The following is a 25,643-nucleotide window of genomic DNA, read 5'->3' as shown; positions in this document are numbered from 1 at the left end:
CGGCGGGCACTACAGCGGGGTGTAGGCCCGCCGGGCTCCCTGAGGAGCCTGGCAGCGCCCAGCCCCACGGCGTAGGGGGCACGGTGCAAGATAGGATGGGAACAACGGCAGGACCACGGAACACCTGCATCCGCCCGTGCCTCGTCGGGCTGGAAGAGGAGGGGCTGCTTCCCGCCTGGGCGGGGGACGAGCTCGGGCTCCTCCCGACGCCTGCAGGGGCAGGGGCGGGGGACCGGCGGTGGGGCGGTGCGCGGGGCCGGAGCGGGCCGAACCCCCCTCCCCCCGTCGGGCGGCTTGTGGGTGCCGGAGGGAGGGCCGAGGCAGGCGGCGGCGGCGGCTCCTCCTCCGCGGGCAGGCGGGCGGGCAGCCCGCCCGAGAGCGGCACCGGTTGCTCGGTGCCGGCGGAGCCGCGCCGCCCGCTATATAAGGGGCGGCGGCTGCTCGCCGCTCACTCACACCGGCCCGTGCCCGCGGCTGCTAGGGCTGGGCGGAGGCCGGGCCTCGACAGCATGGCCCGCGGCGGGGCGCAATGGGAGGTGGTCTCTCCCCCTGCCTCCCGCGGACCCTCCTCTTTCTCCTGCTCCTCCCGCACCCGCGGCGGCGGCCGCAAACTTGCTGCGGCGGGCTGCGTGTGAAGGCACGGCCCGGCGGGGCGGCTCCGCTGCCCCCGCAGCCCCCGCCGTCGCGCCCGCAGCCCGGGGGGCGAGGCCGCCGCCCGCGGGCATGCGGCGCTGCCACCGCGCCCGTCGAGACACGGTGTGGAGCCGCGGGCGGCGGGGCTGCGCTTAGGGGCGGCCGGGGCGGGAGCCCCATGTCCGGGGCTCGCCGCGCTCCGCGGGCAGACGGCGGGGCGATGAGCTGCCGGGGCGAGCGGGCGCGCCTGGACCCCGGTTTGCCCTGCTCCCTCTCCCGTGGAGAGTGAGGCTCCGCGGAGCCCGCTCGGAGCTCCCGGAAGGGCGGGCAGGCGGGCGGGGAGGTGGTGCCGGCGCGGCGATGCTGCAGCCCTCCCCCGGCGCCGACGGGGTCCTGCCGGGGTAGCGGCCCCGCCGTGCCGCGCCGAGCCCCGCCGTCTGCGGGGGCGGCGGCCGCGGAGGGATGGAGCCGGCCGGCCCCTGCCGGGCGCAGTTGGGCTCCGCCAACGACTCTTACCGAAACTGTAGCGCCGAGGAAGTGATTTACCAAGATGCCACCCCTCTCTCCGGGAAGATCGTGCTCGCCGTCGTCCTGGCGCTGGTCACCCTGGCCACGGTGCTTTCCAACGCCTTTGTCATCGCCACGGTCTACCAGACGAGGAAACTCCACACGCCGGCCAACTATCTGATCGCCTCGTTGGCCGTCACCGACCTCCTCGTCTCCATCCTTGTCATGCCCATCAGCACCATGTACACTGTGACCGGCAGGTGGACGCTGGGTCAGGTCGTCTGCGATATCTGGCTGTCCTCGGACATCACCTGTTGCACGGCGTCCATCCTGCACCTCTGTGTCATCGCCCTGGACCGCTACTGGGCGATCACCGACGCCGTCGAATACTCCACGAAACGGACTCCCAAGCGGGCAGCGGGCATGATCGCACTGGTATGGATCTTCTCCATCTGCATCTCCATCCCCCCTTTGTTTTGGCGGCAGGCGAAGGCCGAGGAAGTGTCTAACTGTGTGGTGAACACGGACCACGTCCTGTACACCGTGTACTCCACAGTAGGAGCCTTCTACTTCCCCACTCTGCTGCTCATAGCCCTCTACGGGAGGATCTACGTGGAAGCCAGGTCGCGGATTTTGAAGCAGACGCCAAAGAAAGCAGGTAAAAGACTAACGCGGGCACAGTTAATTACAGACTCCCCGGGGTCGACCTCTTCCGTCACGTCCATAAACTCCAAGGCTCCCGAGGGATCCAGCGAAACGGGCTCCCCCGTGTACATGAACCAGGTGAAGGTGAAGGTTTCGGACGCCCTGCTGGAGAAAAAAAAGCTGACGGCCGCTAGAGAGCGGAAAGCTACAAAGACTTTAGGGATTATTTTAGGAGCCTTCATCGTGTGTTGGCTGCCCTTTTTCATCATCAGCTTGGTGATGCCTATTTGCAAGGACGCTTGCTGGTTCCACATGGCCATCTTTGACTTTTTCACGTGGCTTGGATATCTCAACTCCCTCATCAACCCCGTCATCTATACTATGTCTAACGAAGACTTCAAACAAGCTTTCCACAAACTCATACGTTTCCGATGCACAGGCTGAAATGTTGAATGCGATGTGCTCCCCGGGGCAGCCCCCATGCACGCCCGCGCCCGGCGCCACAGGTAGGTCCGCGCACCCCGCCCTGCCCGGAGAGTCGGGGCGCGACGAGCCGAGGGGTTGGAAATGGGGCGGGGGGTTGGAAATGGGGCGGGGGGGGGGGTGCGACCCCACAAAGAGCTGGTGTTCAGACCCTTCGCAAGTGGCGGCGAGCACTGAGGATGCTGCGCGCTCCTGGCGTGTCACAATCTGTGTGTACGCGCGTCGTGTGTGCCCCCCGCCCAGATCGCAGGGAGTGACTCACGGCAATCTGCGTTTTATTCCACCTATTAAACCAATCTGCCGCCATTTCGTATGCTAATGCCCGTGTTTCGGCCAATTAGTGCTAAACGGCACTTGCTTTCCAAGCCCGCAGCCGAGCTCCCCGGAGAGCGCCCGGGCCGGGCCGGTCCCCGCCCGCGGCGGCGTCCCCGGTGCCGCCTCCCGGTCCCCGCCGGCAGCTGCAGCGCCGCTGGGCGGCTGGGCGTGCGGCCCCCTTGGAAGGGAGTCGATGCGGCCCCGGAACCAGCGGCATGATGGTTTTTTGTTGGTGTTTTTTTGGTTTTGTTTTCGGGTTTTTTTTGGCGAGGAAGAGTGGTAGGATAGGCCCCAGATGGAGGCTGCTGACAAAGTCCAGCCCTGCTTTCTGCCCTCCTCACGGCTCCGGCTGCTCCTGCGGGAGCGGAGCCGGCTGCGAGCAAGCGTCCTGAGGGGAAAGCTGTCCCTTAGCCTCCGTGGGAGACTGGACACCTCGGTGTGTCTCTTCACACGCGGAAGGGCTTTGCCTTTCCGCGCCTCTTGACAGTAGTGGCTGCCAGCTCATCACTAAACTCAGCGCCACGTTCTGCAGAATGCATACATGCCTTTATTGTGATACTTTAATAATTCTGCCAATCTTTTGCTTTTTGTCTGCAGAATCAAGTTGCTATTGTAAAGACCCACTGCTTGAAACTTCCCCAAGCCCAGTTGCCAGACTCATGATGCTGCAAAAACGTCAATACATTCTGCCACCAAACTGCTCAGCTCTGCGTTTCAGTGTAATGACTCTGGCAGAGATGCTGTTCCAATAGGCACGCAGATCAGTTGCAAAAAAAAAAAAAAAAAAAAAAAAAAAAAAGAGGGCAGCCTCGAATCAAGGTCTATAATTCATCTGGAATGAAGAAAAAAAGTTTGAGAGTAAACTCCATTTATTTTGCAGGCTTAACTTCTTAATTTGTTCTCCGGCCGGTTGTAGGGGTGTGCACAAGAGCACAGTTGTCTCTGTCTGTGTTGGTAGCATAGTTGTACTTCTGCACACCTGTAATTTCTTTCTTTCAGTGGAAAGAGTTGCTCCCTTCACCCATGAGGCCAAGAGGAGACAAACTCACGTTTAAAGTAGGAGCATCACAGTAAATTCTGTAAATGACTCCTTCAGCTGAACATGTGTGAGAAGTGACAGTGTGCAAAAGTTTTCTATTTGTATTTCAAAACAATAGTAAATGCAAATGCTCTAGAAACAAGAGTTGTAGACCTGTTCAACTGCACTGCATATCTGTAGTCTGTCCTCATAGTTGCCTTTAAAAAGGAAATACTTCTTGCTTTTACTCCAAAAGAGCAGAAATCAAGAAGTCCAATGACCTTTTCCATAAACCAGCTGGGAATAGGAGTAGCAGTTTGATGCTTTAACCATGTTTTCCATTTTGTGTCGGTTGCACACCCTTACCGCATGAACCACTGCGAAATTTAGAATTCTCTAAGTACTTAACGTTATTTAGTGTATTTTGTAAAGAAGTGAAGCAGTTTGCTCTTTCAGAAGAGCTATTTCACCTGCAAAATAAATACCCATGAATCATGAATTAACTGATGTTAGTGAAATTTCTTGCCTCCCTACTTCCCCCCTATGTTTTTTTTTTTGTTTTTCTTTTTTTGTTTTTCTTTTTTTTTTTTTTTTTTTCTCCTGATTGGACCTTAAGACAGGTCTGTGCGTATTCAGCAGAGTTTCAGGATATGGTCCACCTGCTGTGATAGAACTGCATTGATTGTTCCTCTTATGTGTAAATGAAAATGAGTATAAACAATAAAACGCTTGACTGTGTTCTCAAGAGTGGTAGCAATTGTGTGACTGAAAGGAGTTTTTATTGGTTTACCCTCTTTCTCAGTATTGACTTTTTAGGTAACACTGATTTGATGAGTCACTCAAGAAAGCAATTGATGAAGGTTGAAATTATGAGCTTCAATCGGTTGTCAGTTTGTCAACAGGCAGCTTTACTTTCATTGTAGTTAGTTCTGTTAGGCATAATTATTAGTATTTTCATGTAATGTCAGAAAAAAATGTTTAGGTTTTTCCACAAATATTTTTTTTACTCCTTTAAAAGCAAACAAAACTTTAGCATCTGGTGGATAGTGTAATCAATGCTCTTTTAAAGCTGTGTGTATGTATTCTAGATGGGGGTTGTTAAGACTGGAAAAATCTTACATGATTTATCTGTCTGCTATTCTTCAGAGAGCTGTTCAAGTAATAAGGACTTAACTGGATAGTACAGAAAGTGCGTGACCCTTTGTGCTTCTGCCAGTCATAGGCAGGAGGAAGTCTGTAAGATACAAATTGAAGCAGTGAAAAATAAACATTTTCAGTAATTTGAAGAAATCCAAAAGAATTGCCTTGAAATTGCATACCTGTAAAAGAGAACTACTATACTCTGGTTCTAGAAAATACCCTCTTAAATTATTCAAGATAAATGGGATAAGAGGAATTTTCTAAAATTTCTAAATTTTCTAAATTTCTAAAATAAAATATCTTATTTATTTGAAATACCTATAATAATTTTAAATTTAAGGAATTTTTTACATATATGGTGTGAAAAAAGCAAGGAAGATAACATAAAACAATGCTTCACCAATTCTCATTTGTCATTTTTTGATCTTGTAGAAGGAATTTTGTTTACCCCAGATTCTTTCTCACTGGACTTCTTACATGTGTGAAAAATGGAAAATAAGATTTCAAGTGAGTATTCCAGCATTTCCAGAGAGCTGACTTTGTAAAACTGACAGAAAAGTTAGGGGGCTTGGAGAGCAGGGTGGTTCAGGAGTTGGACTTCGCATTCCTCGCGCTGTTGGAGTATACCTTCATCTTCAGCAACGAGCAGCAAATACTCCCAGCTCCCTGTTGTGATGTGAGGATTTTGCCGAGAAGCTAATTCCCTTCTAAGTTTATGCTGAGGCTCTGAACTTTCTGCACAAGCGAACAGTTAGACAGCCATGCTCACTCTTGGGAGGACAGTCAGTGTGGAAGCTGCCCTGAGTGACTTGGGGACAGAGGAGAAGAGGCTGACTCAAGCCCTGCTGAGGTACCTGGTAGTCAAAGGCCTAGTGCTACTGGAGCAGCAGCATCTACTATGGAAAACGGTTCACACAGGGGGACAGGGAGAGTGAGGACACGCCTTTCTTCGCAGTGAAAGAGAAGAAATGTAGGGCAAATGTTGCTCAGTGACGGAAAATATAAATATGTAAAGCCTGTTCCAAGATTCAAGTAGAGTGTTTTAGGGTGGGATGAGTGTCCCGTGTGAGCTTAGCATCTCTGTGACTGGCAGAGTGTGTCCTGGTTGAACCTAGATTTTAAAAGATGCTCAGGGATGCGGGGTAAAATTTTGACTCTCTCTGAAGAGGTCTGAGAATTTTGCTGGTGTGCTTCTCCGCTCCCTTAGCTGTGCCTGGTCACTGCACTCTGCCTCTGGTATGATGAAGCATCTGAAATTTTTAGTAGGAGAGGCTGTTCTTTCTGTCCACCCTATGCCTGTATTCCTGTGGAACTGGCTCAGTGAATCCTGCCTCTGGGTGTTTTCTCATGGGAGGCTCTTGGTGACTCTGCAGGTAAACTCCAAAGGTGCCTAAACCCATGCTGTTCCAGTCTTTCATTACAGAAGCAGCATGCCTTTCTTTTATCTATTTCTTCCCTTGGGTTCAGACACTCAAATGATACTTTTGATACAAATCTCTGCTGGGCACTGAGGTTTGAAGTTGAACACACCCTTGCAAACCTTGTGTTTCGTACGTCTCCTGGTAAGGGATATGTGTGTGACTGTTGCTGACTCCAGGTGCTGTGAGACACATGACAGTTCAACAGTAGTTGCCATTGTGAGAGCAGCTGTTTGCAGCCTCATAGCTGCACTATTTTCCTAGTAATCCTCAGTTTTATTTAAGAGGCATTTCCCCCTTTTGCAATTAATAAAACACAGAATATAGAAATCAAGAGAGGAAATCCCTTGCAGTTAACCTTCATATGGCCATACAGCAGCCAAGAAAGTTCTGCCTTTTCTGCATGAACAGGATGAAGAAAATGCCTTGACTAATGTGCCAAGTCTCCATGTGCTAAAAGGGATTTCAACTAAGTGTCTAAGTGTTTACACCGTAGTCCGTGCTAAAGCATTTGAGGAAGCTGGCCTAGCCTTCAGCCTCCAGCAGGGCTGTGCAGAGTGGGGACAAATCCATTTGGAGAAGCTGATTTCCACCCTCTGTTGCCCCTGCCTGCAAAAAGCCACTCTGCAGTCCATCAGGAGAGCACTGCAAGTCCTTTCTGACTTGAAAATGCTGCCCCTTTGTTCTCTGGGTCAGAAAAGACTAGATATTGTCAGAAGTAAGCACTTTTACATGAAAATCCAGATCAGTCTAAAGCTATTCTTTCTGGAAGCAAAGTGAAAATGACAAGTAGTAGTAACATTGGAGAAGAAGCATTTGAGGTTTGTAGCAGCAAATCAGGTTGAACAATGTGGCTGAGAACAATTCTGCAGGCAAATAGTAAAATTCCATTTAAATTGAAATGTAGCTGAGATTGGAGAACGCCACAGAGAGGCTAGAGCAAAGAAAGACTTTGAGGAAGTTATCCAAAATCTCCAAGCCTTGACCAGGGTGTAAAGAAAAAACTAAGGTTACTGCTCCAACATCTCATGACTGCAGCAGACAGGTGAGTGGGCAGTTTTAGAAAGAAAACCATGCCCAAACACATGTAAGAATATTACAGGTGTTCAGTTGTGGAGTTATGGAGTGAAGTAGATGCCAACTCTATTTTGTGTGTTGGTAACTTTTTTGTCCTTAGAGGAACAAAACATATTTGAGATATCTCCAAAACACCCCTGTGTGTGTCAGTACACAATGATTAGTGGTTCATGTTAAGGGTTTTTTACATTCCAGCAATTAGTACCTAAAATACAGAAGGAGTTTAAGTCAACTCTCCTGCAGCAGTGAGTCTGGCTGATAATGAGCTTGAAACATTTAAGCACAGAATAATCATATAGAAAAGCAAGCAGAAAATGAGGCTTCTTAATCAATCACATGTTAATCTTGAAAGTTGCAATACAACAAGCAGCTCAATAGATGAGATGAGGAGGAGATCCACTGGATATCAAATTTACGATACAGAGATCAAAATCTCATACTGAGTCATTTTCAAGAGCTGGAGAAAGAAAATATTTGTTATTCTTTTCAGAGATCAAACTACTTGCAGTCATCCTTATAAAGGAACAAGATTTTTTATTGTCTTTATACAAATAATACTTAGAAGGCTACAAACAGATGGAGTACATGGCTGCAGGGCTTTCACTGAGTAATCATATGTTCTATCTCTTAGGCTGAATGGTTGTAGAAAAATAGGGAAGACATGAGCAGGGGGTGATTATGTTAAACAACCCCTTTTTGGTATTTCTTTTCTTATGCAGAACCAAGGCAAAAATAAGAACAATAGGAAAAACCAAGATCTGGAAAATTTAAGCATTAATGATGTTATGTGCGATTTCAGGAGCATGTTTAGGGCTGAATGGGGCAAAAATAATAAATATGTTTCCAGAATTCAGAAAAGTGAAAGTTGAATTAGAATTTTCCTTCTATTCAGGTACTACTTTCCTAATATTACTTGTATAACATAATTTCTAAAAATCTTGATATTCCCAGATATGTTCAAATTAACATTTTTAAATACATTAATGTCTGCTTTTACATTAAGGCATACACTTCCCAAACTCATCCACTTTTTTCCTGTAGATTTAAAATTTCGGTTCATGCCCTTTCCTACCTATATGTTGTGTTTAGAACATAAATCTCATTTGGACTCAGTCCTCTAATATCCAGTCCCTGAAAAGGTGAGAAATATTTTTTTAGAAAGGAATGCTGGGATAAGTACATTTAAGAGAATTAGTACAAAGCAAGCAAGGTTCCTTGTTCCTCTCTACAGGGCAAGGCTGGTTTTCCCTGAGCATGGTTCCTAGGAGAATCTAAGTTATATTTAGAAGATGCAGATACGGTGGAAGCTGGACCAGAAACCACTGCAGATGTAGAGAGCAGCCAGGTGTTTGGGCAGCAGAAGGAAAGCATCCGTGCTAAGTTCATGTTGGGACGGGTCTGTCTGACTCACAAGGGACATGCCAAAACTCTGCACTTAATTGTGTTCAGAAAGATTCAAAGGAGTGGTATATAGGTGAGAGAGAGTGAAGGAACATGCATTGCCTGGAGGCCCCACAGGATCTCTCTTCCCTGGGTCTGAGTGGTCCTGGCTCAGGGCAGCTCTGACACGGGAGCTCCATGGCCATGGATCAGGCTGCTGGGAGAACAATGTTAGAGCAGCCAAATTCAGTAGCCTCGTAGAGGACAGGCTGCACAGCTCCATGCCCAAGGTCCAATCAGTAGTGAAGCTGAGCATGTTTCCCCAGGCAGAGGCAGACATGGATATATGTGCAAAACACACAAACACATACTAATTTCAAGCCACACACATCATCAGCACAGACAGAGGTGCTCTGTGCTCACACCAACACAAACAGCCCTGATGGCTTCGTGGTCCTCACCTCTCTGGCTAATCAGGTTAGAGGTTCAGTAATAATTATATATGTGTGCATATATATATATATATACACACACATACATATGTATAGAGTGGATCCCTCCAGCAGCTGGGCTCAAAGACCAAATCCTATTGTCCAGTTTTTTTCACTTGGACACATGAGTCTCCAGTGCTGTGGCCCCACTGCAGCTGCTGGTCATTGCACGTGCACCCGTGAGCACACGTTCATGCATGTGTGCACATGCACCCAGTAGGGATGTCACAGTAGCACACACACACGCATGCATGCACCTGGCTCCCAGGGTACCTCACCCACTCTCTAGCTACTCTGATTTAATCTTTGCAAACAATCACACACTTACTCATGTTGCCCTCACCAGTTTTTTCCCTCCAGACTTGCAGCTCCTCCCACCCACGAGCCCACTGCAGTTACTGGCTTTTAGATCTCCTGCCACACTTATGCACACAAGGTAGAGACAACAGGGTATGTCCTGACAATTGATACCAAACAGCCTTTGGTATTTATTTACACAGGGCCAGCCCATTTTCTCCTTTTATAACTCATCCTGTCATTTGTTCCTAAATTTGTTCCTCTGCAAATGGTCTTGAGCCCTCCCATTCCTCGGCTTTGGTTTTACGACCAAAGATTGAATTCTAAATCTCATGTTATCCCCAAATGCTCTTCCCTTGCATCTCATAATCCCATATCCATAGGGAATAATCTCCAGTCCTAAAAGTGCTCCTATTGACTCCTTGTTATGGGTTTTATGCCTGGACACATGCACTTGTGTCCCCTGGAACCGCCTGCCACTGTGCCTCTGTTCTCTTCTGGACTTCTAGAATGGATCTTTGATGGCCCTTTGGCCGCTCCATGATGGGTCTGGGAGGAGCTGAGGGAGGATATTATTTGCCTTGCCTGACCTGCCATTGTCCCTGTGCTCCTTTGTGAGCTTGCAGATAAGCTTTTTACCATGCGACCTAATATTTTCTTTCTTTCAGGAAAAAAATAGAAGGAAAATAGCTGGCAGCCACTGTTCCAGATGTCAGAAGACTGAATGTCTAATTTAATTTGAACTAATTACAATGTCAGAAACTACTTACCAATATATAGCAAGAGCATAAAAAAAAATCTCTTGTGAACTCTTCATGTTGAATGGATGTATAGATACCATAAGCAAAGTGTGATTATTTAGATGGCCCCTAAGCAATCTTCAGCAGCTCAAAAATGAGTATTTCAGAGCTATTCTCTGTTTTTGGACCTTGAAGAATAATGGTCTTTTTGTGTCAGGTAAAAACCAGATTTTCATCTCCCAGGTTTAGATCCTTTATATCAGACAGCTAGATCTGAAGTGCCTTTGTACAAGGTTCTGTACTTTGATCCACACTAATGGAGAAGATAATTGAAGGAGTCATCAGGATAAGTTAATCAGTCTCTTTCATTTATTTATACTTGTGCTTTGGCTAAAATTTTAGAAGGAGCCACTATTAGTTTCTCATGAGATTGCCAGTGGGGCACTGGTCAAGTACTGGTGCTTGGGTAATGTACTCACATACTTAAATATACTTCTGAGCAGTATATTTACATGCAGCTAAAACAAGAAGCAAATAACTTCCTTGCTTTCAAAAAAGAGCAAAAGTTGATCTCAAGTGTGTTATCTGGGGCCTCACAGGAACCTTTGGGAGAAGCACTGTCCTCCTCTTGGACAGCAGCCAAGTCCCACAGATGCATATGAGACATAGAATATGCAACATTTTCACCAGAGAGGCTTGGAAAATCAGTGAACAAAGGCAAGTGATGCTGAGAAAGGCAAAATAATGTTATATGGGGGAAAAGAAACCCTCTTATGAATGCACAATAAAATCACTAAGACTTCTTTTCTAGACATGCTAGGAACACTTCTCTGTGAAAACAGTCAAAAGAGCAAAAAAAGGATTGCATATAGAAAACAAGGCAGAAGACAGCATTGCTTCAATTTGTAGATTCTATGTCCTGTATCCTGCATGCTGCAAGAGGTCAAACCTGCCTCAAAAGTCATATAGTAGAATAGAAAACATTCTGTAAAACAGAGGGTGTCTTCAGAGTGTGTCTGAAACCTCATTTGGACGCAAGGAATCTCATGTTCCAGCTGCCAAGGTAGCTGAGATGGTACTTGAGACTTCCTCTTTGTACCATGCAAGGACAACACCACGGCAAGGGAAGGCACATTCAGAGTACAACCATTGTTACAGGAAACAACATCTCTAAATGCAATTCTGCTTGCTTTGATTCCAGTGAGTCTGAAAATCCCAAGGAAAGGAAGCATTTCTGATGCTTTTCTTCTCTTGAGCTATACTGATGAATGCTGATTCCCCAGCCCATCCTGCCCTGCTTCTGCATTAGGTAGAGAGGACTTAAGACACTTGACTATTCTGACAATTTTCCAGACATTACTCCTCTATTATATGTAATATTGCAGCCAAAAAAAAAAATGGTTGCTGGATGGTACAATAATGATTGCATTCGAAGAGAGCATCACCTTAGGTTTTGCGGGGTGGTCATCCAGCTATGAGGTTTCTGGAGCTGGGAGACTTCTTCGAAAATCCAGGGCCCAGTTCCTGTTACTCTGTATTATTAAGCGGATCTCTACACATACAGAATAATGAAATATTAGAAAAAAAAAAATTAGTCATTTTGCAATTTCCCAGAACTAGAGACTCCAGGGTATTGTAAGGAAAGGAGGTTCACCCATGCTGCTCTGTATTCTTATTCAGCTATACACAATTAGAGGGCATTAGCTTTCATTTATGAAGGAAGGATTTTATCTCTTCTTTTTTTTTAATTAAATCACAGACCTTCTTACTAGTTCATAAATTGGCACTACTATAAGTCAGTTTCCACAGAAAGCAATTGGATGTCAACACCCTGTAGGATGTACTCTTGCTCAGCTGGTCTTTAAAATTGAAGTTATTTATTTCAATTAACTAGAAGTTACTAGTACTGTGAGTTTTACATTTTGTTGTGGGAACAGTGAATTGATTTCTGCCTGAATGACAAGTTTCAGTCACACTTCAGTTACAGTTCACAAAATATTCTGAGTGGTTTGTCAGCAGATATAATTGTGTTCCTTTAATCAGTCTTAGGGTAAGATCCTAAAGGGATTCCATCATGCTTTTTCTGAGCTGCGTGGTTACTAGTTCATTTAATAGAAGGAGGTTCTTCACATTCTTTCAACTTCCTTTACATATATGATTTTTGCCTGGGTAATATATGTAGGTTAAATCCTTGAATTGTCTGGAGACAATACTCCTGTTTATAAGAATTCAGACCTGATATTAAAAAGACAGTAGAAAGAGTGATGCAGTGTTTCCCCTGGTGTTTAATGAAGCAGCTGTTCCTAAGCAGAGGAGCAATACTGGGGTTTATATAGCTGCAGATAGTTCTGTGAAAAAAAAAAGGGAGATTTTTAATGTTTTAAAGTAATCCTAAGTGTTCTTTTCAGTTGTTTGAAAGGTTGAAGTTTTTGAAGCTACTTTTTTTCAAATCAAAGGCTTGTGTCCTTCCCTTTCCAAATATCTTATGTATTTCTAAAAAATTACTTATGAAACTGAAAATTTAGGGAAAGAAGTAATGCAAAGAAGTACTGATACTGGCAAGGAAAATTATATCTTCTCTAAAAGATTCCCTGAATGTGGGAGCAGTTCTTTATTTGAGGGACCTACATGTATCAACATGAATGGGATTTCCTAAGTCCCAAGGAAAATTTTCAGGGCTAAAAGTTTCATTTAGTTCAAAACTTCATATTTTCAGACCCACTGTATTGGTGAAGAAGTACAGTTGTTCAGTACTGCTGTGGAGTTCATGTTGGCATGTATTTATTTCCTTTAATATCTGAAATTACTGCAATTTTACTTTCATGTACTGCATAAAAGGCTGCTGGAGGCAGTGGAAGATATACCACTCCCTTTGACTGAGGCATCATGGGCTCCATTAGTGACCAAACATCACTATTTGGGAAGAATTTTAGACCCCTGGCTGCCAGTAGACAGTGATATTACATCTGTAAATCAATCAGCTCTCTGTCCAGAAAGCTCTGGGCGTTCAGGGGTGAAAGCAGCCATATCCTCCAGTCAGCTGCTCTTGGGCTGCAGGTTACACACCACAGAGGGGCTGGCAAGGTTCTGTGGGAATAATGGAGTTCAGGAGCTGGTCCACGGAGCCAGGCAGCCCCACACTAGGCTGGGAAGGGCCTGTGGGATGCTGGCAGAGGCAGGACTGGGACAGAGGGCGCTGTCACAGCAGCCCATCCTGGGTCAGCGGGGTGCCCGAGATGGCTCCTGCTGCTCCTGGGGAAGAGGCACAAGCAGCTCCCTTTTCCTGAGTGAGAGTCACGAGGATTTGGAAAAGGACTTGGCAAGCAGCCCAGGAATAAGGAAGGTAGAGAAAAATGCTTTTTCCTTCATTTAGTCAGCATCTGGCAGGGGCAGGGTACGGGGCTTCTCGAAGGACAGCTGATGTTTAGTACAAACAAGCCTTGTGTTTGAGTGTCTGGACACTTCAAAATGTTATGATCAAAAGAAACAATAGACAGATAAGTACTTTTATGTTGCTTGACCTCGATGAGCAGCCTAACAGCTCACTTTCCCATCCTCACTGCATGAAGGATATTAAACGAATTTCATTTTTCCTTGAAATGCTCAAATTCAGTGTGAGGCAATCTCTCCTCATACCTGAGACCTCCAACCCCAGGAAAGTAATTTTTGTTCTGCTCCCTGTGTGCTGCTGCTCTTCGCCTTCCCAAGGTGACACAAGTCTTAGCTAGCCCCAGTGGCTGCCCAAGCTGTATTTTGCAGTGCTCTTCCCTTGCACCAAGGCCACGTCAGCTGCCACAGCACAGCACCCATCTCATGGGCACTGCCCCACACCATGGAGGGCCTCAGGCCCTGTAGTACTTTACTTCCCAAGAGGAACTCTGTCAACAAGACATGGAAACAGAAGAAACACTGGGTTGGTTTTGACCAGCTAAGTGTCCCTGAGTAACTCTGTGCCTTAGATCTCCTCTGTTAAGGAAGCCAATGATATCAATCTTCTTTTGGTAAAATAAGCATTATTATCATCCTCTGCTTTAAAGAACGTGTTTGTGTCAGTCCTAGGAGAGCTGTTTTCCAAAGGAACACGAATTCATCAGAGTACTCACATGATTTGGCCCGTAGTGTTTCAGAAACAAAAATGATGAGTTACAGCCTCCCACCCCACCCACAGTTCCAGAAAATGTGATATAAGATGACAGCAGAGATTTTCAATCAGATGATGTTGTTTTCTGGCCTGTTGTAGGCCAGATCTAAAGGTTCAGAGCTCACATCCCTTTTCTCAGTACCTCAAAGTGAGTTTCTCTTCTGTGAGCTACCTTTTTCCATATTTCAGGATACAGTGCAAAATTATGCTGAGAGTGATTTGCCCACAATCTGACTGAGAAAAAGAAAAATACAGGAGATATCAGAACCCAAACCTTATTAGAAATATCCATCTTTAATGCAGAAAGTGATGCAAAGCTCAGCCTGCCTTCAATACCAGGCAGAGCAGTCCACTAGTCCCCTAGCTTGCAGCTCTGTACTGATGCCCCTGATCTTCAAGGGTGAGTGCCGCTTGCTTCTCAGAACTCCCAGGGTTTGTCCTCTACCTTTATGGATGCTACAAAACTTTCTTAGCTGTGTTTTCGTTGTTACAAGTTCTCAAATCATCCCTAAAGTATCCCCAGAGCCTGATTTTGAGGAATGTCAAAGATGGTGGGATAAAATGTTTTACCATTAAAGGGTTACATTTTAAACTCTAAAGGTCAAATTAGCTATAACAGAAGTATTTTCATGTGTATGTGTCAACATTCGGCAACAGAATGAAATAATAAGTGCATGTGTGCAGAGTGCCAGTAAATAACTCCACGCTTACCAATCCATTTGATTAGTTTTAACACTCTTTTTAACCCTGCATGTTTCAGACAGGAGACTCATAACTATCCCTGATCTGGGCTGACATCCCCTTGCCTTTTGGTAAACTCCAAAAGTGTCAGGTCCCACTCTTTTTTTGTATTTCAGACACAGACCTGGACTCTGCAGTTGGGTCTAAATCTGAGCTAGGCAAATGCTCGTCATTTCCAGCAGTTGGTTCATTCTCAACTCAGCCAGGCAAGAGTCTTGACTCTCTTGTTCTTCCTGAAAAAGCTCTTATCTGTTCCCTCTAGCTTTGGAAATGCTACTCTCCTTTGGGTGTTGAGCTGCTTCAGTTCTTTGCTTGGTCTAGACAGTAAGTAAGGAAAATTTACTGGGACTTCTCTGCTTGGCTAAACTGCTAGTGAATCATGAATCTGATGAGAGTAATCCTCTTGAACAGAGTAATCTAAAGAAGGAAGCCTTTTAATTCATTGATCCTTGGTTTTCTTCTATATATGTGTATTAACCATCATACTGTACCCAGCAATACAAATACAATTTATATGGTCGAAGAAAATCCGTGCAACCTAAAGCATGAAGCTGTATCTGTGTTACTCAAATTGTTATCTACTGTTATTCATTTAGAATAAGACTAATAGAGTTAAAAATTAACATTATCTATAAATATTTCCTCCATTTATTAGCTTAAATATGTGTTTTAAAATGATTGTTAAACATACAGACTGAGTGTACTTATTGAGACATACTGTGAAAATCTTCATGGAAACTTTGGGAGAAGAGGTGGGGAAAGAGTAAAGTAATTCCTTGCTCCTCAGTGTTGTGTGGCATCACTCACAAGCAAAAAGGAGGAAAAGTTTCTTCCAGACATGACAGATTCTGCTTTGAGATGAGTTGGAAAGGTTTCAGCCTTTGTCCTGTGCTCTTCATGTGCAAGTGGATGTGAGTGTGGAAAGAATGTCTGTGGCATATGCAAGAGACATCATAACAAAATCATCCTGTCTTAACTCGATGTTTTCAATAAACCTAAGAGAAAATGGGGCACAACATAGCTGCTGTTGGATTCAGGTAGGGATAACATCTTGTTAAATGTAATCTTAATGATGCCATTGTAATTTTATCCTTTGTGACTTTAATGACTGAAACCCTATGCTTCTTAATTATGTTTTAATCAATAATCATGTCTAGAAACAAACCTGGCTAGTTCTCTGACATATAGTATGGCATTTCTTACTCTGGCTGGTTACAAATCTGAAAACTGTGGCATTGGGCACCTTTAAAAATTGCTGAGTTACACAGTACATTATGTTTCTCTTATCTAGAGAGCAGTAGGATAAATCCCTCTGGAGGTTCTTTGGCAATTTGTCACAAGATTTAGGAGAGGAAACAAATTTTTCTTGGGACCAGTGATGTCAAGAGAAATTCTATGTTCAGCAGTAAAAAGCTGGAAGTATGACTGGTGAGCTCCTTAATGGCTTTTAACTGAGACCAGACTTGACAGTAACCTGTAGGTTTGGGGCAATGGTGCATTTGGGCTTAACTGTACACCCAGTCTCTCTCTCTCACCTCTGAGAATACTCTAAATCATCATGTTGGTCTCTGTTTGTCTTCTTTCTCTTCAACGCTTCATTTATTATGACTGAAAAATCCTTTGACATGTCCAGTCCTCTTCTGTACATTATCACAGAGATAACCCCAGCTGAGGACCGAATTTCAAGTGGAGATTTCAAGGGCCAAAATAGTATAAGCTCAAAGGGCTATCAACTGAGATATTGATCTGGTGTGCCAGTTTTCCAGTGAGTAGTGATGTCACAGTGATAAGCCAGAATCATACTTAGATCCCCCTGACTGCACAACTTGCGTGGCCACGTGTCTGTGTCCCCTGGGTGCACAATGTGTGTTCTTGGAAAGAGCCGAACTCATGAACCTGGAGCCACAGAAAGAAGAGGACCTCACCTTTTTATTGATAGAAGAGCAGTGCTAGTAACAATTTGTGTAGATTATGAGGGTTAAAAGAAATAGAAAAAGAAGATATATTCTATCTTTTGGTAAAGAGGAAAGAATAAATTACAGTTTAAAAATCTTTCAGGATGTCATCTGAAAATAATTACTTGGGCAACAACATATTGCAGCCAGACTGCAGACACAGACATCAACCAAAGAGGAAATATTTGTTAGTGAATAAAACATCTTATTTTGGTGCTACCAACTGAAATAACTCAGATTTTTCTAGCTACTGTACCTCCCTCAAAAACTACTATAGAAGATCTATGAAAGAAAAAAAATCTGTAGTGAAGAGTTAATGCTTTAGAAGAGCATGATAGAGGAAAGAGTAACATTTGCCTGAATGTACCTCTGCCCATGAGTTAAACCCTGAGCAGGTGCTAGCTTATACAATTTTGTTGTTTGTTTTTTTTTTTTAGTATCAGTACCTACAGTTTACTTTTTTTTTCTGATCTCTCTTTTGTTGCATTTAGCTTTAGCCATTCCATCTTTATGCAGTCCTTAAATTAAATCTTTCCTTCAAATTTGTTCTAAACCATACCTTTCAATAAATAACTCTTTTTCAGCTGAACTCTTGCTCTTCTTATATTCTTTCCACCTAATAATAAGATTATTTTAGCTTTTTGTCTCATGTTTGCATTCACCATTTGGTTTTGGGATTGTCGCCTAGAGAAACTGCTGTTCCCACTGAGTCAGTGGGAGGCTTGATTTGTATCACTCGAAAGATACCATGTGCTTAAACCATGGGAAATACTGAAAACTGGTAGCTAGTGGAGAGTGGAATTCTAATGACTGAAATGAATTTGTGCTAATGATCATAGCTGGAAAATTGTAAGAGTATGTATGGTTTGGGTTTGGGGTTATTTTGTTGGGGTTTTTTGAGGTCAGCAAATTGTACTGTGACTGATCTACTGAAGCATTCCTATCATCCATTAATGATCCTCATTACAGGCTTTGGCTTGACCCATCTCATATCAAGTGGCTTGTAGTTCAGGTGGAAAAGGTGGCTCCACACTTCAACCTGCCAGAAAGACCCAGGAAGCAAGCTGGGCTTTGAAGTTTGGCTGCCAGCAATCTGGCTGCAGTTACCAATGGATAACTTAAATTGATCTTTTTAGGTGTAGGGGAGGGGCGAGAATCTGTGGGAAGGTTGATTACATGAATGTGGCCCTTAAATGTGGTAATACAGTAAATGGGAGTGGATAGATCAGCCACAGAGCCTTGAAAGCACTGTGAAAGCAGCTTATGTTTGTTGTTACAGAACACAAGAAGAATGGTACAGTCAAAACAATGAGCTAAGAAAACTAACTTTGCTGCTGACAGGCTAGAAGCAAGGCAAGATGGTATTTGTCAAAGACAGGGAAACGAATATTGTGGGAAGCAAGTAATGAGAGAGTGAGTGATGCGGTTGTAAGTTTCTGCTGTGAAGAAGTATTATGCAGTGAGAATTGAAAGGTAGACATGGATAAGGAGGTCACATCTAAGATTATTCACAATCATAAGTCTTTGTGGTATTTTCCAGTGGTAAGGCTAAAGGTAATGGGAAGAAAGACAGGATTTGGCTTTGAACATTTTGCACTTCATCTTAAAGTCTTAAGTCAGAGCACTAAGAGGAAATGTCAGTGCAGCACACTATTAGTTTAGCTTAACTTAAGTGAGACATGTCTATGGATGGGTAATAAATCTGTTGGTCACTGACCTAAAAATGATAGATGATTTTTTATTTACCAGTATGGCTTATTTATGGGCAAAAAGCATAGAGGGAATAAGGCTGCAAAGTTTCTGCTGAGTGCTGGGTCATGGAGAAGATGAATAAGCACCTTCAGAACTCTGCTACAGGAGCAATTGCAGAGGGAGAAGGTTAACTGTGTGAAGATTAAGTTACAGACATCAAGTGAGAATATTCTGCTACTAAAAAGAAGACAGTAATAGGGTGGGTTAAACACCAGGTTTGCCATTTGATCAAGAAAATGATTAGAGGTTGTCTCAAAAGGGTTTTGAAAGGAATACAAAAGACACAAATTAATTTGCATGGAAGAGGAATCTCATCTAGATATTGTAGACAGCACTGAAAGATAATGTGCACTACTGATGAAAATGTTGGAGTAAAGAGTGAGTTTCCCTAAAATGAAAGAGATTAAAGCATGGAGGCAACAGCACATTTTTATTCTGTCCTGTCTCTGTTGCACATATGCTTGTTTTGCAAAGGTCTCTTTCCTTATGCATGTATGTCTCTTACATGGAGATCTTAGATACTACTCTAATATACCTGATAGTGAGGCTACCAAAAATCTATTTCATACCTCAAGAAACTGTCTACCTTATATCCATATGTGCTGTCATCTGCACAGAGTAGCTTCAAAATTAAACATTTTTTACATAAATCTTTAATCTCTCAAGATCCATTATATAATTTCATCAGTGATATCTTCTAGATGTGGCCTAAATGATGGGTGATGAATGTAAGACCATATTGTCAACAGCATGGGCCTTCAGACAACAGCAGAGCTGTGCCACAATACTGCTGTGGTTTGGGTATCTGCAGTGACAGCCTTGTGCTCTGTTCTGCATGGACAGAACTTTCTACAATCACAGCCACTCTCCTGCACTGACAGAGATGGGTCAGCAGTGTCTGCAAGGCCTCTCTGCTCCACGAGGCTGCGAGCAAAGGCTGTTATTTCCCTTTGCTCCCTGACAGCACGCTCACCTCTCCCCTGCAGAGAGCTAAGGGATTACAGAGGAGCAGTGCACAGAAAGGGACCATCATGTGCTGGGGCAGAGAGTCCTCTGGGAATGGGAAAAGCAGAGTCAGCCCTTGTGCTCCTGAACTTCAGTGTAGGGTCAAAGGCCTGTGGGAACAGCAGTTCTTCCTCCTGCCCCAGCAGCATCAGATTGGCAGGGAAGCTGTCTGAAATCCTATTGATTGCTTGTTCAGAAAGTTCAATAGTGTCAGGAATGCTGCAATACCTTTTCTTCTTTTTGAATTGAAGTCACGAAAGAATGAAATGCTTTTCTGCTCTGAGAGGTGTCCAAGCTCAGTGATTCTCAGTGATGGCTTTTTGTTGGTTTTTTGGTTGTTGTTTTTTTTTTTTTTTTGGGGGGGGGGGGTGTTTGTTTTTTTTTTTTTTGAGTGGAGACACTACCATTTCTCCAGTTTGTTTAAATGTACTGTCAACAGATTTGCCTTTCTTAAATATTGTTTTGTGAAACCCTTTGAAATTGTCACCCCAGCTACAGATATCTGCAGCTTCATGGCTCATCAGCACTAGCCTGTGCAAAGAGGCAGTGTTCCTCCTCCAGCCTCTGCCTACCAAGGAGGTGAACACATTGTTGTGCTTTCTCTTCAGGGATGACTTGCCTTGCCTGCCAGCTGCACCTGCTGGGGTGGGCAGCACAGATCTGCAACATGATCATCTGAGCCAGAGCATCTGGAGGCTCAAGAGATGAAAAGGGCATCACATGGTGCCTATTCCTGTCCAGTCCCTATGGAGGACTGCAACCTGGACTGCTGCTTTCTCTGACTGTTAATGGGGGTGAGAGCAGGGTTACTCACACACCTTCTTCACTACTATTTCTAAAAACAATCTGACATCCAAATGTGCTGCAAGTGCATAAGGAGGGGCAGCAAGTGAATTGGAAACTGGACATCAGCTCCATATGATACATGACCCAACCACAAAGAACAACTGGAATCCTAAATCATTGTTACCCATTTAATAACCAATTTCCTGCATACAATCATGTCTGTAGAGATATAAACGGCCAAATCCTGTTTCTGATTTAAAGGAATAAGAGCATGTCTGCTTTCGCTGTAACAAATCAAGTTTATAGCATAAGATGATAATATTTAAAGCATCCCTAACAAAGACAGTGGAGCTATTAAGGGATTAAAACACTGGTTCTGAGGTCTTTCTGTCCAAATATTTTACAAGTACAGATTTTGAATTACTTGGTTGCCCAATCCTGAGTATGCTTCTGGTCCTCAGGTCCTATGTTTCAGGATCTAGACACAAGACTTTTCAGAGTTTTTTATTTACTTGATTTTTTTTTTAACTGATTTTCACTTAAGCAGTGGCTGCTTGTAAAAAAGCTATGTCTCATGTCAGAACACTCAGTGAGGCATCTCTCCTGGGGATCTTTTTGAAGCACTGTAGGAAGTACTGCCCTCAGGAAAGGTTGACTTCTCTAAAGTCAAGATGCCAGAACAGACAATGTCAGTGCCTATTTCAGCAGAAAGTCATCTGGGTCAGCTTAAATCACCAAGGTAGGTTATTCTTAAACTATTTCTCTAGGAGGACACCTGCTCAGGTCCCAAGGGTACATGCTTAGGTTCACTTTTAATTTAAATTATTTTGAAGGAGAGCTAATCAAAATATGAAAATATTTGATGGTGATTAAATTTAGAATTCACGGATAATTAGCTGGAGGGGATTAAAAAAAGCTATCTGCAGATGCTGAATTCAGCGTGTGTCAGTAGAGCTCCAAAAGCACATCTTTCCTATAGTCTTCAGAGCTGCTTTTCTGGGGTTGTCATGCAGTGTTTTGGGAAGACACTGCCTGGGCACAAAGTACGGTAAGTAAAGATAAGACAGAACATCAGGGCCCTCCTTAGAGATATCTCTATTCCTCTGACCTTGTGCAGCCAGCTTTACAGAGCTATTCAACTTTTCAGAAATCCATTCCCAGCTAGAAAAGAGCGGTTCCTACTGGGAGTTCTGCTGTGCTCCAAGAAACTTTTGTCAAGTTTCTGAATAGCGAGGAAGTTCCTAATTGCTTTTAACCATCTCTGTCCTCCCCCCTGCTTTGTTACCTTTTCTCTGCTTTTGACTCCCAAGATATTCTGGAGCATCTCTCAGCTCTCAGAGGAAGCATTGAAGCTGATACAAAGATCTCCACAGACAGCACTATTTGCTGTGTACATGCTTTATTGATCTTAACCCTAAGAACCATATTCTCAAGCTCTGCCTCCTGGTATGTTATCTCTTAGCTATTGATATAAATACAAATAAAGAGGATTCCTGACACAGTTTATATTCTTGCCCCCACTATAAATGGTTGCATTTTTATTTAGATGGGTTGGAGTTCTGGACCATACTTGAGTTTGCAAGCAGCACTGCAGTGGCTGAGCTGTTATTCTCATGGACTCTGCAGCAATCTCTGTGACTGGTGTCTGTTGTGGAGCCAGCCAGCCCCACTTTGAAGCTTCTGAGCCTTTGCACAGCTTTGGTCTTCCCTCTGCAAGCTGCTTTTTTGTCTCTCTGGTAGAAGGGATTGGCAGCATTAGCCTCACCAGAACAAAACAAATACAAAAAAACTTTTTAAATAGGACACATCCACACACAGACTGTGGTGACATGTAGGTGATATATTGAAAAATTATCAAAATAAGCCTGATTGCCCTGACTGAATCCAAACAAAAAGGGGTTGGTACTCCTTTAAGATGAAGGCAAAGTCTCCTTGGTTTTATGAGCAGAGGGACAGAGGAACAGTAAGGACCCTGTCTGCAGATTTAGGGATGCTGCTACTGGAAGACTGGCTGCAGTTTGAAGGCACGATGCAGAACTGAAGAAAATTCAAACAAGAGCTGCATAAAGGGTTTAATATCTGAAAAAGCAGCCTTTTTAATGAGAAACTAGGGATGCCAATACATTTTCAATCACCAGCTCAAGGCTCATTAGTGGAGTAGGCAGATGTTAATTTTGACATCCTAAGGCTGAGTGAGTGGAGCCTGATTTCTTCCACTGTGGAAGTCAGATGGAGCCTGAGCAGTGGTAGCAAGACACCTCTGGGGTTTGCTGCTCCTGCTCCTGTGGGACAGGAAGAATGGGGCTGGTGACTGCTGCTCAGGAAGTAGGCTTTTTCTCACACCAACAGTATTTTCTATGCCACAAACTATCTTTTCTCAGGAGAGGCATAAATCTGGAGGTTTTACATGCTCCTAGACATGCAAATGCTAATGTCTGTGGTACTATTGTCTTTTTGGTGACCTTTTCTGTACTGTCTTCAGAAACAGCATAATCTCTCTGAGCCTAAGGGGACATCCCCGTGACTTCCAAGGGTACCAGAGTGGTTCTTACATCTCCTAAAACAGAGCTAGAGCATGGTCAGGGCATATCCAGCAGAGCAGGCCTTCAGCATACCCTGGGAAGTGAGCTAGTCCCATGGTATATACTTCTATTTTCACTCCCTTTGGATGAAGTTTTTTCTCTTGTAAGAAATTTATCTGGAGCCCAGATAAATCTAATCTTCCTGAAACTTATACTTTTGCTTCATTATCGAAGAAACCATCTGATCATTCTTCTCAATTAAAATAAGTATTTTTACTTCAGCTCCTTAGAGATGCAAATGTCTCTTGCTAGAACAAAGTCCTTGACTAGCTAATTAATAACTTCTATGAACTGAGAAAGGTCTCTCCATTCCTCCTCCCTTTTTGACTCTGACATGGTGAAATTAATGTAAACTTACTTTAAATTCTCTAACATTAGGTATATGTCAAAAATTTCCAATAAAAATATCTAAGCATGATAAATGGGTCTTGACTGAAAGCAGACACAGTGGTGATTAATCACTTTGGGGTGATGTGATCCCAACAAGCTTCTTACTAACCTCATGTGGCAGTCTCCCATTACAGTTACCTCCAAGAAGGATAGAGAGTGGTGATGGGCTTCAGAGGTTTTGTTATTCCAGTGACTCTGTGAAGGCAGGTAACTAGCTATTGTGACAGCATAAACAGAGTGGGAAATTCAGAAATAAGTTTATATCATTATGTAAGCCATAACCAGTCTGAGCAACCAACATTATAGCATCTTGCTGAGCTTAGTTAGCTGAGACAGTTTCAGGCAAGCATACAAGGAGCTAGTCTTCTCTTTTTGGCATAAACTGTGTACTTTATGTCATGTTTTATTCTCATCTCATATGGAGATGTTTTTCAAAATTAGCAGGCATGCAAGTCAGTAAATGTGTTGCTGGAACTATAGCAGCGAGCAGTGCTTATTGTTAATAGAGTTGCTTGGGGGATTTTTGTGCTGGTAGTTTCATGATATTGTTAAAGAGCTTTGTACCATCATCTATGTGCTGTTCTATTGTCATACCAAAGTTCAGATTATTAAAAGAGTATTAAGATTCTGGGTTTTTACCTCCAGATTTTTTTTTCTAATGTCAGTGGAAAAAATAGATCTTTTCTGAACAAACTGCACCCCAGCACATCACTCTTCAGACATTTTGGTTTTTGATAAAAACCTCAGATTTCTCTGAATCTTTCCTGAGCTGAAGTTCCTGAGATGGTTTCTTTATATTCTTCCCAATGACTGCAATGTAAGTAGTACAACAATAGATTATTTTTCTTCTTCATGAAATACTGAGTCTATTTCTGCATGGACTAGCAGAACTGTGTAGCAAGGTACCTGGAGTCCCCATTTGCTAGCAGGGACCACTCCAACTATGGGCAAAGCAGGCAGTGTCAGATGAGTTAAACAGTTGCAGTCCATCTGCCCCTTTCATCTGCCCCGAAGCTTTGCAAATCCAGCTGTTTGCTGGACCAGGGAAAGCCTGGTGATGATTTCATGGGACCTCCTTCTTGCAGCAGTGGGAAATCTGGCTCCTCTCTCTCTGTTTCTTGCAGCAAGGGCAGACTGTGTCCCACCTTCAGAGGGACCAAGTTCTGCAGGCTGAAAAAGTAAAGAAGACACACAGAAAAATCATGGACATGCACACACAGATTAACTTTAAACCCAATTGTGACGTCAGCATGCAAACAACATATTAAAGTATGATATAGCTCTCTAACTATTAAACAAGGTGCATATTTTTAAAGGCTAAATCTTGGGGAGATATAAAAGACCCATTGACATTTTTTGTCCTTTTTTCTTTTAAAGAGCAGCTAAATTCTATTGACCTTTTTATGGGATTGAATTAAAAAGTTTTTAAGACCCAGAATAAGTTTTTTAAAGTCAATCAAAATTTTGGCATTTCAGTATATCTGGCATTTCACTATCCTAATTTTCATCACCATAAAGATCAATACTGCCATCCTTTTCTGTTTATGGTATTTTATTTCCTTCAGAAGTTGACTTGAGTGTCAAAGAAGATCTCTAGATCTCTGTCAAGCAAGGTTGCAATAAGAAATGGTAGGAAATATTTGTCGTGACAGATTATTAAATATCTTCCCTTTTTTTGTGACATCCTGACTTCATTTCCCTCAAACCTTTCACAGCAATAGGTACAGGATCTCATGGGCCTAATAGCAAACATAAATTCTGTAGCAGACATAACTGAGTTATTGAGTTTTTAGATGACATGGTTCTGTGAGATGGTTTTCTGACATAAAATGCCATCTGCTTTTACTTAATTTTCCTTGTTTTCTTCTCTAAGTAAACAATGAGAGAACATGTTTGTTCTGAAAGGTAGTTCCTTTGAGGCCTGTTATTTTCCTGCATCTCTCTGAAAAGACAAGATATGAATTTGTTAGTGAGCTACCAGACATTTCAATATACAGCACATCCAAGGAGCCAAATAAATGCACTTCATTTGATACATCCTGATATAGCTGAAAGTTTGAATTTTAAAGTCAGATTTACCAGAAGGCTTCTGGGGCCACAGTCAGGAGGAGCTAACAGCTTTATTCTCAAATTATCTTCTCTGTTTT

The 25,643-nt window shown here is 43.6% G+C and overlaps 1 protein-coding gene across 3 annotated transcripts in view; it reads left to right on the top strand.

Annotated features, from left to right (window-relative positions):
• Positions 1-584: 584 nt before the first annotated feature.
• Positions 585-25,643, top strand: part of HTR1B (5-hydroxytryptamine receptor 1B) — a 55,136-nt gene continuing 30,077 nt past the window's right edge. For 2 of the 3 annotated variants that reach the window (XM_038132399.1, XM_038132400.1), the window contains exon 1: positions 585-2,291. In XM_038132399.1, coding sequence (XP_037988327.1) covers positions 1,096-2,229 — 1,134 coding nt within the window. In that variant the 5' untranslated portion in view covers positions 585-1,095 and the 3' untranslated portion in view covers positions 2,230-2,291. Of the gene's footprint in view, positions 2,292-3,180; positions 4,347-25,643 lie in introns of those variants that run through there. The other variant, XM_038132398.1, reaches the window with a different exon arrangement.

This window comes from Motacilla alba, chromosome 3 (genome assembly GCF_015832195.1).
Source record: "Motacilla alba alba isolate MOTALB_02 chromosome 3, Motacilla_alba_V1.0_pri, whole genome shotgun sequence".
NCBI lineage: Eukaryota > Metazoa > Chordata > Aves > Passeriformes > Motacillidae > Motacilla > Motacilla alba.
This window is presented reverse-complemented; position numbering and strand designations above follow the sequence as displayed.